The 18,173-nt window shown below is 38.6% G+C and overlaps 1 protein-coding gene across 1 annotated transcript in view; it reads right to left on the reverse strand.

Annotated features, from left to right (window-relative positions):
• Positions 1-18,173, reverse strand: part of LOC126273201 (Golgi phosphoprotein 3 homolog sauron) — a 41,224-nt gene that overhangs the window by 18,391 nt on the left and 4,660 nt on the right. Inside the window, exons 2-3 of the mRNA XM_049976744.1 lie at positions 4,902-5,148; positions 4,029-4,204 (exon numbers count right to left, since the gene is read on the reverse strand). Coding sequence (XP_049832701.1) covers positions 4,029-4,204; positions 4,902-5,148 — 423 coding nt within the window. The remainder of the gene's footprint in view (positions 1-4,028; positions 4,205-4,901; positions 5,149-18,173) is intronic.

Consider the following 18,173-nt stretch of genomic DNA (forward strand, 5'->3'; position numbering starts at 1 on the left):
TTTCTAGAAATACTTACCCCCAAGCTACACATAGCACAATACTAACCCCTCTTCCTCTTTCTGAGCTCAACATCTCACTCATTATGGAAGGATGCTGACTCAGTTTTTCAGGATAGCAAATAGGAAGTTGCGGTACAGAAAATGGCCCAGAGATCACCAGTGTGTGTGCGTGTGTGCGCGCGTGTGTGTGTGTGTGTGTGTGTGTGTGTGTGTGTGTGTGTGTGTGTGTGTGTGTAGTGATTGAAGTGTTATGAAACAATGTGTGTATAGCATGTGCAGTGACTGATATTGAGGTATGAGTGAACAGTGTGGCATTACATTGTTGAATAAGTTATTTGTAAAAACCACTCATATTATTTACGAGCTAAGCTGCAACCACTGTGCTGCATTCTATGTGGGCATGACAACCAAGAAGCTGTATGTCTGCATGAATGGCCACCGGCAAACTGTGGACAAGAAACAAGTGGACCACCCTGTTGCTGAACACTCTGTCAAACACGACATCCTTCATTTCAATGACCACTTCACAGGCTGTCTATGTGGATCGTCCCCACCAACACCAGCTTTTCTGAATTCCGCAGGTGAGAACTCTGCCTGCAATACATCCTACATTCCCGTAACCCTCCTCGCCTCAACCTTCGTTAGTCACTGTCCTCACTGATCCAGCCTCTTTCCTGTTCCCATTCCAGCACTACACAGCCGTCATTCCACCACCACCACCACCCTCAGTCTTTCTATTTCTCTCCTTTTCTGCTACTCCCTCCCCCCCCCCCACCCCCCTCCCACCCATCTAACCTGTAGCCTGTAGCACTTCACTGTCTGCCACCCTCACCATACTATGGCTCTTGCTCCCCCTCCCCGCTCCAGCCTCCTCCTTACCCTCCCTAGTCACCACTCCCATCATGCACTGGTGTTGCTGTTGCAATGTGGTTTCAGTTGCCTTTCAGTTGCCTGAGACTGTGTGTGTGTGTGTGTGTGTGTGTGTGTGTGTGTGTGTGTGTGTGTGTGTGTGTGTGTGTGTGGAGGAGAGGGAAAGACGAAAGAATATGGGGTTTAAGGGAGAGGGTACGGAGTCATTCCAATCCTGAGAGCGGAGAGACTTACCTTGAGGGGAAGAAAGGGCACGTATACACTCACGTGCCCCCCCCCCCCCCCCACACACACACACACACACAGAGACAGACAGAGAGACAGACAGAGAGAGAGAGAGAGACACACACACACACACACACACACACACACACACACACAGAGAGAGAGAGAGACACACACACACACACACACACACACACACACACACACACACACACACACACACACACACACACAGAGAGAGAGAGAGAGAGAGAGAGAGAGAGAGAGAGAGAGAGAGAGAGACAGAGACAGACACACACACACAGAGAGAGACAGACACACACACACACACACACACACACACACACACACACACACACAGAGAGACAGACACACACACACACAGAGAGACAGACACAAGCAGGCATTTGTAAAGGCAAAGAGTTATATATAATATTCTAACAATCCGTGCATGTTTTTCCCGAATTTTAGGACGAAAAACTGGGCTGCGCGGATTATTCGAAACATTGTTGGTACTGCTCTACTTCCAACAATACATCCCATTATACTATTGCATTGTTGCGGCCTCAGTCTGTGATGCATCAGTAGCGCGTTAGGAGTGAGGTATTAAAGTCTTCAAACTTTTTAATTATGGCTACAAGTTCTCATTATCGTTCGTACACTGCTAAAGCAAAAGTGAAAATTATTGAAAAAGCTGAGAATATTGGAAACCGTGCTGCAGGAAGAAAGTACGACGAGAGTGAGAGTTGTATTCACCTGGCAAAAAAATGAAACACAGCTTCAAGGAACTAATAGTAATCGCCGGGCATTTCGCGGCCAAAACGTGAAGCATCCAAACCTCAAGAAAAGGCTCTGCAATTATGTAGATGAGAAGCGACAATACGGATGCACGGTGATGAGTGAAATGTGCCAACTCAAAGCACTGTCTTTAGCCAAAGAACTAGGCATTACCAGTTTCAAAGCTAGCCGGGGCTGGCTATCAAGATTTTTCAACCGAAATGGTTTAGGATTCCAGAGGAAAACTACTATTGATCAGTGGTTTCCAGACGATTACGAGGAAAAAATAGTGAATTTTCATAGTTATGTGATAAATCTGCGCCGTAAACAGTCCTATATATTATCGCAAATTGGTAATGCGGATCAAAACGCCAGTCTATTTTGAGATGCCGCTCAACAACACAGTGAACAGGAAAGGAGAATCCAGCATCATGATACAAACTGGCGGCATTGAGAAATGAAGATGTACAGTGATGATGTGGTGGTGATGGACGAAAGCTACCACCTTAAATGATATTTAAAAGGAAAACTATTCCAAAAATATCAGTAAAAGGCATACCGGAATTAGTGAGAGCGAATCCAAGAGGGTGAATGGACAATGAACTTATAATTGACTGGGTGAAACATGTTTGGCATGATCATCCTGGTGAGTTACTGAATTTATGAAACATGTTGGTCCTGGACAGCTTCTGCAAACACACAACTAAGGAAGTGCGAGGAAAATTACAAAAGGGAAAACTGACTTGGTCATTATCCCTGGAGGCCTAACATTCATCCTACAACCACTAGATGTGTGTATAAATTGGCCATTCAAAGCTGCAATTAAACAGCGATTTACGCAATGGATGGCTGATGAAAACTTAGTTCACACCTAGTGGAAAAATCAAACGGCCAGATTTGTCCCAGATTTGAGAATGGGTGAAAAGTGCATGGGACTCCATTCTGCAACCACTGGCGGAAAAATCTTTCAAAAAATGTGGAATCACAAATTCACTGTGTGGAACAGAGGAAGACGCTCTATGGGAAAATGGTGAAGGCAACAATGATTCTCCCACTAAAGGTGACGATGAAAGTGATGAATAGAGTGGTAAGAGAGGAAACATACCGGTATTGACTAAAATATTTTATTGCACATACCGTATTAACAAATTCTTAAACAAGATAATTCACATTTCTTTTTTTGCTATTTTAGGTACGCATAGAGTCCCAGGTGGTAGTGATAATTTTCCCCAGCCGCCCGTGCATCTAATGGGCCAGCCAGCCAGCTGCACGCCGCTGTCCGCCTACCCACCGGCTGGCCAACTGCACGCCGCTGAATCGGTTGCGTTTTAATGATGTATCAACCTGTACAGCAGCGTTGCTTCAAACCAGTAGTTATTATACATACTTTTGAACATATCATCACATTGGAACAATTTTTTTAAAAAAATAAAACGAATTAAAGCATAATTTTTTTTGCCTCTCTTCCTCAAAATTGTGGTGCATGGATTATTCGAGGGCACGAGTATATACGGTACATTTGGTGGGAGAGGGTATGTTATTCAAAAGTAAGACGTCATGCCAGGCTCAACCTCTTACGAGAATCGGTGAAATGCCGTGAGTAATGAGGATCATGGGCAGGGGCGCTACCTTAGTAGTGTGTGGCGAAGTTGAGAATTTAGGTCTGACAGGAAGCACGCTAGGGTAGTCACTGCAGTTGCCATGGCCACTGTGTCTGGATGGCTTAGTGGTCACAACATATGTCTAGTAAGCAGAAGACCATGTTTGAATCCCAATCTGGGTTGCAGTCAATGTCTGTAATTCCTTTGTGTCTTAAAACAGTGATTGCCAAAGTATAATGGAAGTTGAGAGAAACCTGCCACAACAATGAAAAGACCAAATCACACTTTGGAATTTGAAAATATCGCCCACAAATTTAATGGAAATATAGTATATGAAAAAAATTAGAAAACTTAATGAGCATCTTGCAGTGACAAATCGTTTAGGAGATAAATAACACTGCACAAATATACAGGACCCTGCAACACTTATCAATGAAACAAATTACACCAGATAATCAAGTCTACCATTTTGTTAAATTTCATTTGGCAACTGTTAGACTATTTAAATTATGAAAAATAGAACATTTAACTTAATAGTAGTTTTACTCGACCTACCTTCTTTACCAGACGGGATTTTGCAACATTGTCAGTAAGTGGATGAGTCGTCATATCAAACAAGAGAAAGTTTTGTTTCTCAGTTGTTAGCACTCCTTTCTCCACAAGGTTTTTAGCTAACCTCTCACGAACATTTTTAAGTTGATATCTCAATTTAAGAGGATTCCATGTTTCACCTAGAAGAGAAATGATGAAATGTTCTGATTACACAAGAGATCTATCAATATACAGCACAGATGTTGAATCGCAGATAAGGCGAAACAAAGACGGTTAACCAAGTAAGCTTTCGGCCAGAAAGTCCTCCATCCGAATCGCTCACGCACACGCACAGTCTCTAGCTGCCAAGGCCAGGCTTCCTCGGCAGCCAGAGACTGGTCATGTGTGAGATGCGTTTGTGTGTGTGTGTGTGTGTGTGTGTGTGTGTGTGTGTGTGTGTGTGTGTGTGTGTTTGTTTTGTAAAAGCTTACTTGTTTAACAATCTTTTGTTGTGCCTATCTGCGAATGATCATCTTCACTGTACAGTGAGTAGCAGTCTATCCTTTTCACAACATTGTCATTATTCCATCCTGGACTTTCCATTGTGCAAGATTTATCATGTACGAACTGACTTACATAACAAAATACACACTGCACTGTCGTGCTACAGCTAACACAGTGTTGCATCCCAGTGTAAGTGATCAGAATTTCCTGAGGTTAAATCTTGTTTTTCTTTTTTTTTATTCAAAATATAAAAACAAAAAATTACATATGTACTATGTAGGCAGCATTACATTTTTTCTTAAATGAATTTCAGGTGTAGAGTTTCATATGACTGACAATGTTTAATGACATTCAGTGGCTTATGTAATTAATATATAGCATATATGGACTTACCACTCAAGTACTCAATCCAGCTCTGTACAATTTCAGGTGGATCTGTCTCTTTCATATGTTTCAGTGCTTCATCTAACAACACATCACCTGTTGGAGTGTCACTCTTGACAAGAAGCTTCCTATTCAAAAGGCTCTTGCGTCTCATTCCTGGCTTTTCTAGTTCAATACGACCACGAAGTGCCAATTCTATTAGTATACATCCACGAAGACCACTTGAGATACAATCATTCCAAAATGAAGTGTAGCCCTGAAAAATAAAACAACTTTAAACTTATAAATTTTATGTCTGTGTGTGTGTGTGTGTGTGTGTGTGTGTGTGTGTGTGTGTGTGTGTGTGTGTGGGGAACTAAAGCAGGCTGTAACACTTACTACTACTATCTCAGGTTTGACTGAACTACTGTCACCAAACTGTCCACAATGATTACACCCAACCAGTTTGATCATACAATGTAGGATTTCACAGTTCCCGAGCTTGTTGAAGTTTGAAACTTCTATCTGAGTACATATAGCCTCTGATGATGTCTCCAGCATTAGGACATGGAACATTAGGAACATAAATATGCCTTGGACCACAGCCTAATGACCATAACACAAAATTCACCAAAGGCCCCAACCAGTTTCCCATAAACTGTTACCTTCCACTCTGCCTACCAACTTTTACAAATCTTAAAAAAAGCTAAAATAATTATGACTCTTCATGCTGTACTGCTCTGTTCAGCGTAGTCTTACTTTTTAGCACTTTATGAATACACCAGAACACTAAACTTTATTCCATCTCGTATGAACCCAGTTTTCAGATTTTTGCAGCAAGACCAGCTCATGGATGCATTACTTTTACAGAATTAGTACTTTTCTTACTGCAGCATTGGGTATCCAGAAAATGACGACTTGACACTAAAAGCATACTTGTTAATCTACTAGAAGGAAAGTTCACACTTTGTCAGTATCTATCGATCTTCCTGAATTGCAAACTACACAAATGCACTGCACACCCCTTGTAGAAACTGAGCAATGCCCACTACTGGCAACATTCTGTCTCTGTATGCAAATATCTCAGCAAAACTTACACACATGGTTTGTTAAGACCACTGCAAAGTGTGAGAAGCAAACTGCAGAGATGTTAAAAGCTGATATGAAAGTAGATTAAGTGCCAGTAAATTATCTAATTTTTTTATCACCACCACCATCATCATTATTATTGGTTTGGCCTATTAAGGATCACACAAAATAACTTGTGCCTTTATTGCTTCTTAATTTCCATTTCTCATTCTCGAATTTTGGTTCCAAGGCATCCTTGATTATTTTTCTTTCCTTCTTTTATAATTCACCTAATTGTTTACCTATATTTAACAAATTGTATTCTGACACACAAAAGCATTCTGGTTTAATGATAGTGTTATAGTGTCAGAGTTCTGCATTTACAGAAAAAGATTCCTTGTTATAGAGGTTTTGTTAGATGAAAAGCCATCTCCATTTTCCTTGTCCTTGCTAAGTTAGTTGTTTTCACATAATAAAACACAGACTTTTTCCTACTAAAATCATAGAAAAAAAGGATCCAAAGAAGATACACAAAATGTAATTTGGAAGTTCTGCAATCTGGCCCCATCTACAGTCTTGGAAAGCACTCATGACATACTTTTGAAGTGTTTTCGTGTGTGGATGTATCTGTTATCCTGAGCCTTATCCTGCAACTTTTTTTAGTAAATAAGAAAATTTAAAAAAAGGATGTAATGTGTACAGACCAAAGACAAACTTAACATGGAAATTTGAGCATTCCACTGAAACTCGGTCATGGAAGAATCCACTGCTAGGTCTCTATTAGGACAGGTGGTTTGAAATGCCTCAGACTAAAAAGCTTTTCTGCAAATCTTCTCTCCTGGACAACTTCTATTCCTCTAACAAATTTCTATTTATAAACTGGTAGCCAGAAAAGACTCTTGTTTTCAAGTTTAACTGCAAGAGTAGGACTACAATAATAGTAACACCACATTGAGTGGGACACATGAGGGTTGGCCTCTGTGTACTGTGTCCTCAAACTCTCACAACCACTCCAATGGTACAGCATCAATGAATAGTCTGTTGATGTCTGATAAGAACTATCCCTACCATAATACTGTTTACCATATTTTCTGTCATTACTACATTTCCTGAGGCTAATTAAATAGTTTTACTCAGTGTGTAAGTTTACATTGAAATAGAGTGAATTTATGGGCACTGCTCTACATTTTGAAGTGTGAAGATGTGACTTTTCCACTCACGGAGCTTCACACTACAAAATCAAGGCAATCCTTTATATGTTATTCCCCAAAACCACAGATGCCTTCACTGTTCACAGAAAACAACAATGTATGTGATTATATTTGTGAATATGAAGTATCTGTAGTACCTTCAATTTAATCTTTAGGTTATGATAGCAACATATTGAACTAACAATCTTACTTTGGAATTTTTCACATAAAGAGAGAATATATTCATCCAACTTCTTAAATGTCCAAGAAATTATATGCACATGGATCCACAAAAATCACAAAAGAGGTCATAAGTACACAAACATATTTCAACATAACAGCTGTTCCCATTCTTATGTGTGGAAGCAAGTTTAAAGTACAAAGAGAGAAGGAAAAAATAAAAGCAGAAGAAATGATATTTTCTGAGTTGCATTTTTATGTACCACATTAGGCAGAAAACATTGTGATAAGTGAAAAATTTAAACTGCTTAAATTGTAACCATTTCCAGAAAAAAAACAACAAATGCAAAACAAAAAAGCCAAGATGGTATGGATATTTGCAAGGCAGCTTGGATGTATAATGCCAGCAGCAGCAATGAATTGTAGTCCTAATGGGAAAACTGAAACAGGAAGATCCAGGAAGGGAAAGTTTCATCCTAACCCATTCCTTCCACAGAAGGAGAACAAAACAATGTAAGTTCACACTATCATATAATGGTTTCAAACACATGAAATCTTTATGCCTTTTATTGTGGCACTATCAATGGAAAAAGCAGCTCTCTCTGCCTTATCTGTAGGCCTAATGTGTGTCATAATCCACAAGTAACTAATCAAATTTGTTGTATGGGAGAGGGGGTACATTTCAACCTGCAGCATCTTTCAATAGTATGAATTTCTCATCACAGGCACCTCTGTGTAACTGGCCAACAGTTAAACAAGTTCCACAACAGGATAATGGCTTGTTTCAGGTGTGCCGCAGGAGAGTGTCTTAGGACCATTGCTATTCACAATATACATAAATGACCTTGTGGATAAGATCGGAAGTTCACTCAGGCTTTTTGCGGATGATGCTGTGGTATATCGAGAGGTTGCAACAATAGAAAATTGTACTGAAATGCAGCAGGATCTGCAGCGAATTGACGCATGGTGCAGGGAATGGCAATTGAATCTCAACCTACAGAAGTGTAATGTGGTGCGAATACATAGAAAGAAAGATCCTTTATCATTTAGCTACAATATAGCAGGTCAGCAACTGGAGGCAGTTAATTCCATAAATTATCTGGGAGTAGGCATTAGGAGTGATTTAAAATGGAATAACCATATAAAATTAATCACCGGTAAAGCAGATGCCAGACAGATTCATTGGAAGAATCCTAAGGAATTGCAATCCGAAAACAAAGGAAGTAGGTTACAGTACACTTGTTCTATTATTTAGTAATCGGGAAAGCATTATGGAGATGATAGACAAACTCCAGTAGAAGACTCTGCAGGAGAAACGCTCAGTAGCTCAGTACGGGCTTTTGTTGAAGTTTTGAGAACATACCTTCACCGAGGAGTCAAGCAGTATATTGCTCCCTCCTACGTACGTCTCGCGAAAAGACCATGAGGCTAAAATCAGAGAGATTAGAGCCCACACAGAGGCATACGAACCATCTTTCTTTCCACGAACAATACGAGACTGGAATTGAAGGGAAAACCGATAGAGGTACTCAAAGTACCCTCCGTCACACACCGTCAGATGGCTTGCGGGGTATGGATGTAGATGTAGACAATAGGTTTCTCCCCATTGTTACCCATAAAAGGATTGCTATTCAGTAAGTACTCTTCCAAGGTATGAAAAGTAAAAGCACATTTCTGGTTCAGAGGTGCATATTTGTCCCTCAGAATTAACTGAGACCTATCCCAAAACTAACTACAAAATTTTGCACCTAAATATACCACTTGGAACACCTTTTCCAAAACAAGTAAACAGTACTTTAACCTTAATGGCTACCACATGGGAGCAGGTTTCAACAAAACCTTGGGTGTAAATAACACCGCTCAATTGCACAGCCAGACCGAATAAATAATTTTAGCAATAATATTTCAACAGATGGAATAATAAGTAGAAAGTAAGTTGCTCTCTTTTAAACTTGAGTAGTTGCGCAGATTTGAAAAATGATAAGTATTATATGAAAAGCGAGTCAGGAAAACATTGCGAAACCATGAGAGTAGTAAAAGATGGCACGACTCTTTGAACTGCTGCAAATCTGTTTTATTTCACAGATTAACACACAGTAATGCAGTGATATTAGGCTGACAGCAATAAAATACCAACATTAACTTGCTAATAAAAGTGCTTACCTTATTCGAACACTGCTTTCCCCCAAAACTTACCAAGGTTAGAGAAAAGTCTACAAAGAAGCCCTGGATTACTCAAGGAATAGGGATATCTTGTAAAACAAAAAGAAAACTGTATCTGTCAATCCGAAACATTTCCAATGTTGATGCTATAGCACATTATAAGAAATACTGCAAAATATTAAAGACTGTAATACAGATGTCAAAGCAAAATGTACTGCAAGGAAAAGATAGTCATATCAGATAACAAAATAAAGACAATATGGGATATAGTAAAGGAGGAGACCGGTAGAACCAGCCATGAAGAGGAACAATTAGCATTAAGAGTAAATGATACATTGGTGACATATGTGTATAGTGTTGCAGAATTTTTTAACAAACATTTTATAACTGTTACTGGAAAGATGAGGTTGTCAGGTTCGGTAGATGCTGCTATGGAGTACCTCAGACCAGACATTTCAAGTAACTTCCATAATATGAATTTGACCCTGACTACCCCAACAAAAATAATGTCCATCATAAAATCTTTAAAATCAAAAACATCTAGTGGTTATGATGAAATATCAACAAAGTTAATTAAAGAATGTGATTCTGAGCTAAGTAACATATTAAGCTATCTGTGTAACCAGTCGTTTATTAGTGGAATATTTCCTGAATGGCTGAAATATGCTGAAGTTAAGCCACTGTTTAAGAAGGGAGATAAAGAAATAGCATCAAATTTCCATCCAATTTCATTGTTGCCAGCATTCTCAAAAATTTTCGAAAAAGTAATGTACAGTCAGCTTTATAACCATCTTATCTCAAATAACATACTGTCAAAGTCACAGTTTGGATTTCTAAAAGGTTCTGATATTGAGAAGGCTATCTACACTTACAGTGAAAATGTGCTTAATTCATTAGACAAAAAATTGCCGGCAACTGGTATATTTTGTGATCTGTCGAAGGCATTTGACTGTGTAAATCACAATATCCTTTCAAGTAAATTAGAATATTTTAGTGTAACCGGAAATGCTGCACACTATATGCAGTTCAGAACTTGTAAGGGGCGTCCCACGAGTATATGTCTAACATACAATGACAAGAAGATAGAAGAAGTGGACAGTGTTAAATTCTTGGGATTACAGCTTGATAAATTCAACTGGGAGGAGCACACCACAGAACTGCTGAAGCGACTTAACAAATCTCTGTTTGCAATGCGAATTTTGTCAGACATGGGGGATATTAAAATGAAAAAGCTGGCATAATATGCCTACTTTCATTCCATAATGTCATATGGGATTTTTTTTGGGGTAATTCATCAAGCCAAGCTAAAGTTTTCCAGGCACAAAAATGTGCAGTAAGAGTTATGTGTGGTGTGAACTCAAGAACATCCTGCAGAAGCCTGTTTAGGGAACTAGGAATACTAACTACTGCTTCCCAATATATTTATTCCTTAATGAAATTTGTCATTAAAAATATATCACTTTTTCAAACCAACAGCTCAATTCATGGAATCAATACTAGAAATAAGAATAATCTTCACAAAGATTTAAAGTCACTTAGTCTTGTACAAAAAGGTGTGCATTATTCAGGAACACACATTTTCAATAACTTGCCAGCAGCCATGGAAAGTCTGACAACCTATGAAATTCAGTTTAAGAGAAGCCTAAAGGATTTATTGGTGGCCAACTCCTTCTACTACATTGATGAATTTCTCAGTAAAACCAACTGATTTGTATAAAAGAACAATATAACTTTTGCACAATTTCAGTGCAGTAATGTGTTCACTGAAAGAGAGAGAGAGAGAGAGAGAGTGTATAATCTAACTTCTGCACCATTTGAGTTCAGTAATGTGTTCACTGTAAATAAGTAATATAGTAGTTGTATTACATGTTTATTACCTTATAAATAAATAAAAACCTTTTTTATTTTAAACTCAGTCCATTAGTATTTGTAAAATGACTTTCATATAGTGTTCATTAAAAAATGGCAATCATTCCACTTGGAACATGTCAGCAAGTACATAAAAAAAAATTAAAACATCTGAATAAGATACTCACTACCCTGATCGTTTCTCAGGTAATTGTCAAAATATGTGAATGCATTACAATCAAATGGAACTGCTAATACTTACAGAATTAAAACACTGTCAGAATGAAATAATGTTATGCACTTTTAATAAATTTATCATGAACAACATACATAATCTTGATTGTAGTGACCAAGTGCAGTGAAAACTAAAATCTAACAGACATTTTTACTTAAGCCGGTCTAACAGTCCCTGTTAACATATTCATCTCTTTCAAACTCTGTTTAAGCTGTGCTTTATCTGAAAATTTTTAATGGTTGCTGGCAATTTATTGAAAATGTGTGTTCCTGAATATTGGACTCCTTTTTGGCCCAAGGCAACTGATTTTAGGTCTTTATGTAGATTGTTCTTATTCCCAGTACTGAAACTGTGTATTAAGCTATTAGTTGGAAAGACACACACTAATAGCAAGAAATTTCACTAAGGAATAAATATACTGAGAAGTAGTGGTTAAAATAACAAGTTTCTATATGATGATCTTGAATTTACACCACAAATGAGTCTGATTACACATTTTTACACACTAAAAAATTTTGACAGCTTTGATGAGTTACCCCAGAATAAGATAATACAATGAAAGTAAGTGAAGTAGGCAAGATTTTTTTATATTTATATCTCCTGCATCTGACATTCTTGCTGCAAATACAGACTTGTTAGGTGCTTCAGCAATTCTGTGGTGTGCCTTTCTCAACTGAATAATTACATACATGATTTGCTACCACCAACCGATGCCCAGCTCCCATCGTTTATTACACAAGGTGTTACCAACATCAGCACAAACTGCAACAGCCACTGGCAGTGAACGTGCACTTTTACTACTGGAACTGCAGGCTTAAGGATTTCTTGAGGAGTCATTGATTCATATGATTTCACAGAAAATCAAGTAGTTGATCTCAATAAATTGATACAATTAAATAATTGTATAGACAAAAAATCTACTCTCCAAGTGGCAGCAGAACACACAAATAAAAGAGTGTTGTGATTGACAAGCTTTTGGAGCCAGGGGTCATCCTTCAGGCAGAATGGTTGAAGGGGAAGGAAGAAGGGTGAAGGGAAAGGACTGGAAAGGCCTAGGAAAAGGGGTATATTTTGGGAAAGTCACCCACAACCATGGGTCAGGAGAGGCTTACCGTGCGCGATGAGAAGGAAAGAATCTTTCCTTCTCATCAAGCATGGTAAGTTTCCCCTAATCTGCAGTTCTGGGAGACTTATGTAAACTCTGTCCCTTCTACTAGACCTCTACAGTCCATTTCCTTCACCCTTCTTCCTTCCCCTTCAACCATTCTGCCCGAAGGAGGAGCCACTGGCTCCTGAAGCTTGCCAATCACAACATTCCTTTATCTTTTATCTACTCGCCAAGTGGCGGCAGAAAACACACATTCTGCCGCTGCTCGGCGAGTAGATTTTTTTAGCTATACAAATTCTTGAATATATAATCTGGATGTTGTAACTGGTTCTTTGTCTATTGAAATGAACTGCACAACTGAACCTTAATCTAGCACAAATAAATAAAATCAGATGTTCTGAGCTGTAGAAACAGAAAAAAACAAAGAACTGTAAGCAAGCCCAAGTGAAGGACAGAAGGACATCTGAAGAAAAAGATGGTGATATCTAGCCTTTACCAAAGACAGCTGCCAAAAATTAAACTGAGGAAGCAAAAGAGAGAAATCATCAGTATTAAGTAGAAACTGAATTGAACAGGAAATCTTTAAAAAAAAAACAGAAAAAGCTTAAGTGCAGACTTAAAAAAAAATGACATCTGAAAACAAAATATTAAATGCAAGGCCGCAAGGAAAGTTATAATATATGGATCTTCTAAAAGTGAAGATGTAGCTACTTTACAAGATGCATCCGACTTAAAATATGAATTTACAGACTGAAGATTTATAGGTTACAAATAAATGTTCGTGAACCTGTGGAGTTCGCAAGTAAGGAAACAAAAGTCCTGTTTGGAGGGCAAGAGAAGAGAAAGAAAACAAAAATTACAAAACTAACTTCATACAGTTAACTTTTCCTCACTATCTGTAACTTTGTTGCATTTGTTTCCAAAGGATTGTTTATTCCCATATTATTCATAAAGCACTGATCATGCAAATGATACCAATTTCGATAACTGCACTTATGTAGGAATACAATACGAGTTAACATTAAGAATTATACTTCACATTTAGATTTTACATTACTGATTTAGGACACCATACTATATATAATTATTCTACAAGATGGGTCCCAGAAGTTATATATTAATAGTATGGTATTATTAATAGTACCCGTACAAAGTGTTAATAATTCTTCAAGGTACCTGCCATAGCAAACAAACATCTTTTCTACTGACTCTCCCGAGCCTGTAAACCCCATCAAAGACCTCAACTGTAATCTTCTTTAAAGCTGTTGTCACAGCCACATGAAAGAGCTCAATGCTATCAAAGTGGTGCCCTTTGAGTGTGTTCTTGACCTTGTAAAACAAAAAGAAATCAGCCGGAGCCAGGTTGGGACTGCGTGTGGGTAACCCTTTACAACAATGTTCCCAGAATATCCACACAGGGGCGGTGTTAACAGTTCTCTGCTCTTGAGGTGTACAGTCTTTGTCAACCACAACCTTCCCATCAAAAATTGCCTTCAATTTGGATTGCTTATCCTCACCTTCTGTTTCAGGGATTCCAGGGTGTGTCATTCAACACTCTGGGGGCTTTGTCTCTAGTTGGACTGAAATGCTTACATTTTTTCATCAGTAGCATCATCGTTCAAATAATCTGGTTCAATTTCCACACATTTCTTCAGTCCACTTGTGATCAACACACTGTTAGCATTTTGCTCATCTGTCAACAGTTTGAGGAGCAGCTTGGTACACACCTCCCACATGTTCAATTTTTAGATAAAGTGATGTTTTTAGAATGCTCTAAATGTTACCTAACAGCTGAACACTCATTCGAAGGTCAGCATCGAGTAACACCACACAAGAGTTACATTTTCTTCAATCTGGCTTGTTGATGGACAATGAGAGTGAGGGTCATCACTTGCATCTACTTCCACATCTACACAGACACTCCGTAAATCACATTTAATTGCCTGGCAGAGGGATCCCCTTCTTGGTCCCCCTATGAACTTTTTCATCCATCTCATAACTTGCACATACAAAAAAGCAGATTTCTTGAAGACTTGTTTCAGCATTTAATGAGTTTCTGCAGAACTTTATCTCCCAACATTTTTCCCAAGTATCTGCCATGAGGTGGTGTCATAACAGAGGTGCACTAAATCAGCAGTCCTGACACCACTGGCGCTCAGAGCAGACTGACCTAAAGTGCAATCTACCTCAAATGGCTCAACCATGTTGTGACCTTTAGCAAGAAAATATATTTCGTTAGTTTTGGGGCACACCTTGAACCTCATTAATATAGCGGTTGATTAGTAGGTTCCATGTATATAACCCTCAAAGACACTGTATCGTAGCTCTCACATCGTCATGGCAGTTCATGCAAGGGCCACTCAAAAAGTTTCCATTTGAGGGTGTTCCTGCAGCATATACACAATGTAGTGCAACTCCGATGCACAAATACATTTACCAACGTGCAGGCAAGGCATTTATGTAGTATTAGTGTCTTTCTGATGTGTGTGCAGCAAATGCTGACATGTGAACTATGGTGAAGTTATTACCACATGCATTCAAACAGGAGCAACATGCTTTTTCTTTTCTTTAGCACCAAAGGACAAACATTGGTAGACATATACTGGAGAATAAAAATGTGTGTGGAGCAGCATGTCTGTCGATAACCACCACTGTGAAATGATCAAGTCCTGAGCCAGTCACAATTTGACAGAAGATGCTGTTCAATGTGGGAAGCCAGCCTCGCCCAACTCAAATGGGAGACAATAGCAGCCGTCATATAGCCTTCATCTTTTTGCCATGGGATTACTCTGCCTTCAGTACCTTGAAAAAGGCCTTGAAGGGTCAACAGTTCCTGCAGGATGAGGATGTGCAGCAGACGGTTACAGACTACTTCATGTAGCCAACCACGTTATTTTACCAAACAGGTACCTTTAACTTAGTTCATTGGTGAGATGGTTGCCTCCATGGCATGGCAATTTTGCCCAGCCGAAATACCAATTCTGGACTGTATAGCCTTTGAATGGTAACTTTTGTTCAATAAGGACATGAGCAGAAGAAATGAATTACAATATATGCCCTGGCCTGGACTTTAACCCAGGTAGCCTGCTTACTAGGCAGATATGCTGACCACACCACCAATGTAGAGCTGTGGCTACCACAGTTGCACGGACTGTCCAATACCCTCCCTTACATAACATTCACATCATCCCTTCAGCCCATTTCCCCCTTCCTAAATCATACATATTGCTGAGGCTGTCCAACACTAGAATAGCACCCCAGCTTTGTACATAATGGCACAAATTTTAATTCATTGCTACAGCTTCTGTTCTTATCGAAGATAAAGATGAGAGTCATATGTCTCCAAGAAAATGTAATTCCATCAGATCAATAGCAAACTTTTTGATCATCCCTTATTATACAGCTTTACACCAGTATATGTAAAACTATTTTGGCATATTTATTTAATCTAGTGCATTCTAAATCTATATTATTTATATTCCTTAATTGTGGACCTTACTTTTGCAAACTAAAGTTTCTGGTTGATTTTTCATTGAGAGGAGATAGGATTAAATGTAAAAGGAAAGTGTAGTTTGTATTTTTCGTTTCTTCAACTGCGGCCAGCATGAATGTTTGTAATTCTAGTAATTGCTCTCACTGCTCCCTCCCCCCCTTTTTTTTTTACACACAACACTGTTTTTGTAATATAAGAGATGCCCCATAGGATATTTCCATATGGTGAATGTGGAAGCAGTAGTACAAAGATAGAAGCTGTTCCTTACTGACACTGGGTTTGATTTGCATAGTAAGTGCATCATTTGCAATAGTTCAATGCACAACTGCTCTGTGTACATGTGTACATTCCACTTCAATTGTGGGTACAAATGAATTCTTAGTAGCTGGACAGATTTACACTCAGATTTTTCACCCAGTTTATGGACAAATATGGCAACGGCCTTGCCGTAGTGGATACACCAGTTCCCGTCAGATCACCGAAGTTAAGCACTGTCAGGCATGGCAGGTACTTAGGTGGGTGACCAACCAGGCTGCCACATGCTGTTACCATTTTTCGGGGTGCACTGAGCCTCGTGATGCCAATTGAGGAGCTATTCAAGTGAATAGTGGAGGCTCCGACCAAAGAATACCATTATAATGACCGGGAGAGCGGTTTGCTGCCCACCCCCCCCCCCCCCTTTCCACATCCTTAACTGAGGATGACATACCTGCCAGATATTCCTGGTGGGCCATTTGTGGCCTGAAGACAGAGCTTTTTTTATGGACAAATATGTATATAGTTTCAGTTTTATTTAATATTACTATGTTTCAGTGTAGCCACTGTGCAGACTTACCAACTATTGTCATTGTTTTCCTTTTCATTTCATCTACACATTGATCGGTCATTAAAAGTGTTATATCATAAGCACCTATCTCTGGCTTTTAGAGCAAAGAACTAGAGAGATCATTCATTTGTAGTAGAAAAGGATCTAGGGCAGAATCTCCCAGTATTCCTGTCATAACTGACAGGGCAATCTATCAACATTTATTTAACAGAAATATGATTCAATTAAAGATACTATCACTGACCTTGACATCATTTTGATCAAATTCAGAGTTATTTTTGTTTTATTCACCTAGATTCATTCAAGGATCATCTCTCAATGATACTCAGTTTATGAAGGTAATACATTGCAAAAGATCAAAATATACGAAAAACAGCATACATACCACACTTTATAAAGACAGGACACAAACTATGGGGAAAGGACAGGTGGTCAGCTGTGGCCATGATAAGGAACCATTCTGGTATTTGCCTTAGTGCTCCAACAAACACATGGAAAACACAAACAATATTGAAGTATCATCTCATATAGTGTCAAGTACTTTGCTCAGATGAAGGAGGGTAACACAATATTTTGAAACATTTGACATAACAGACAATTTCACAATTTCAGTGGTGGATAGACAGGGCCTAAAGCCATTTAGCAAAGAAGAAATTAGTGTATTGTTCTCAAAGCAGATGTACAGTTGGTCTTTTCTGTGGTGTTCTATGAATTTTATAATGATTGATCACAATGCTCCTCATCCTTACAATTCCAGCTACATCTGTGACAGAAAGGGACATTCTTGTTTCTTACAGAAGAAATTTTTCTGTGGAAAAAAATGCTGGTTTTGTTGAAAACCTAAATAACAAATCCTGACAGTTCGGAGTGCATTTACAACCAGGTAGTAACAATGCTTATGATGATTTATCTTCAATATTCATATCCAATTTTGAAATTTGTTCTATGAATAAACTGACCAGAGTTCATTTGTGTTGGATAACTAAATCTATTTCCTGGATTATGTAAAGCATTAAGCTTTCCTGTAGGATTTTTAATAACACTCAGTTCTCAAATGGAAATATCGAACAATAGCACAATAGTAAAAGGCAAAACAATGCAGTAAAATTAAATACACGACTACTTTATAAATGATTCCCAAACACACATCTTAAATTTCGCAAATCAGGATAAACTTAGGTATTATACACT

The sequence above is a fragment of the Schistocerca gregaria genome, chromosome 5 (assembly GCF_023897955.1).
Source record: "Schistocerca gregaria isolate iqSchGreg1 chromosome 5, iqSchGreg1.2, whole genome shotgun sequence".
Lineage (NCBI taxonomy): Eukaryota > Metazoa > Arthropoda > Insecta > Orthoptera > Acrididae > Schistocerca > Schistocerca gregaria.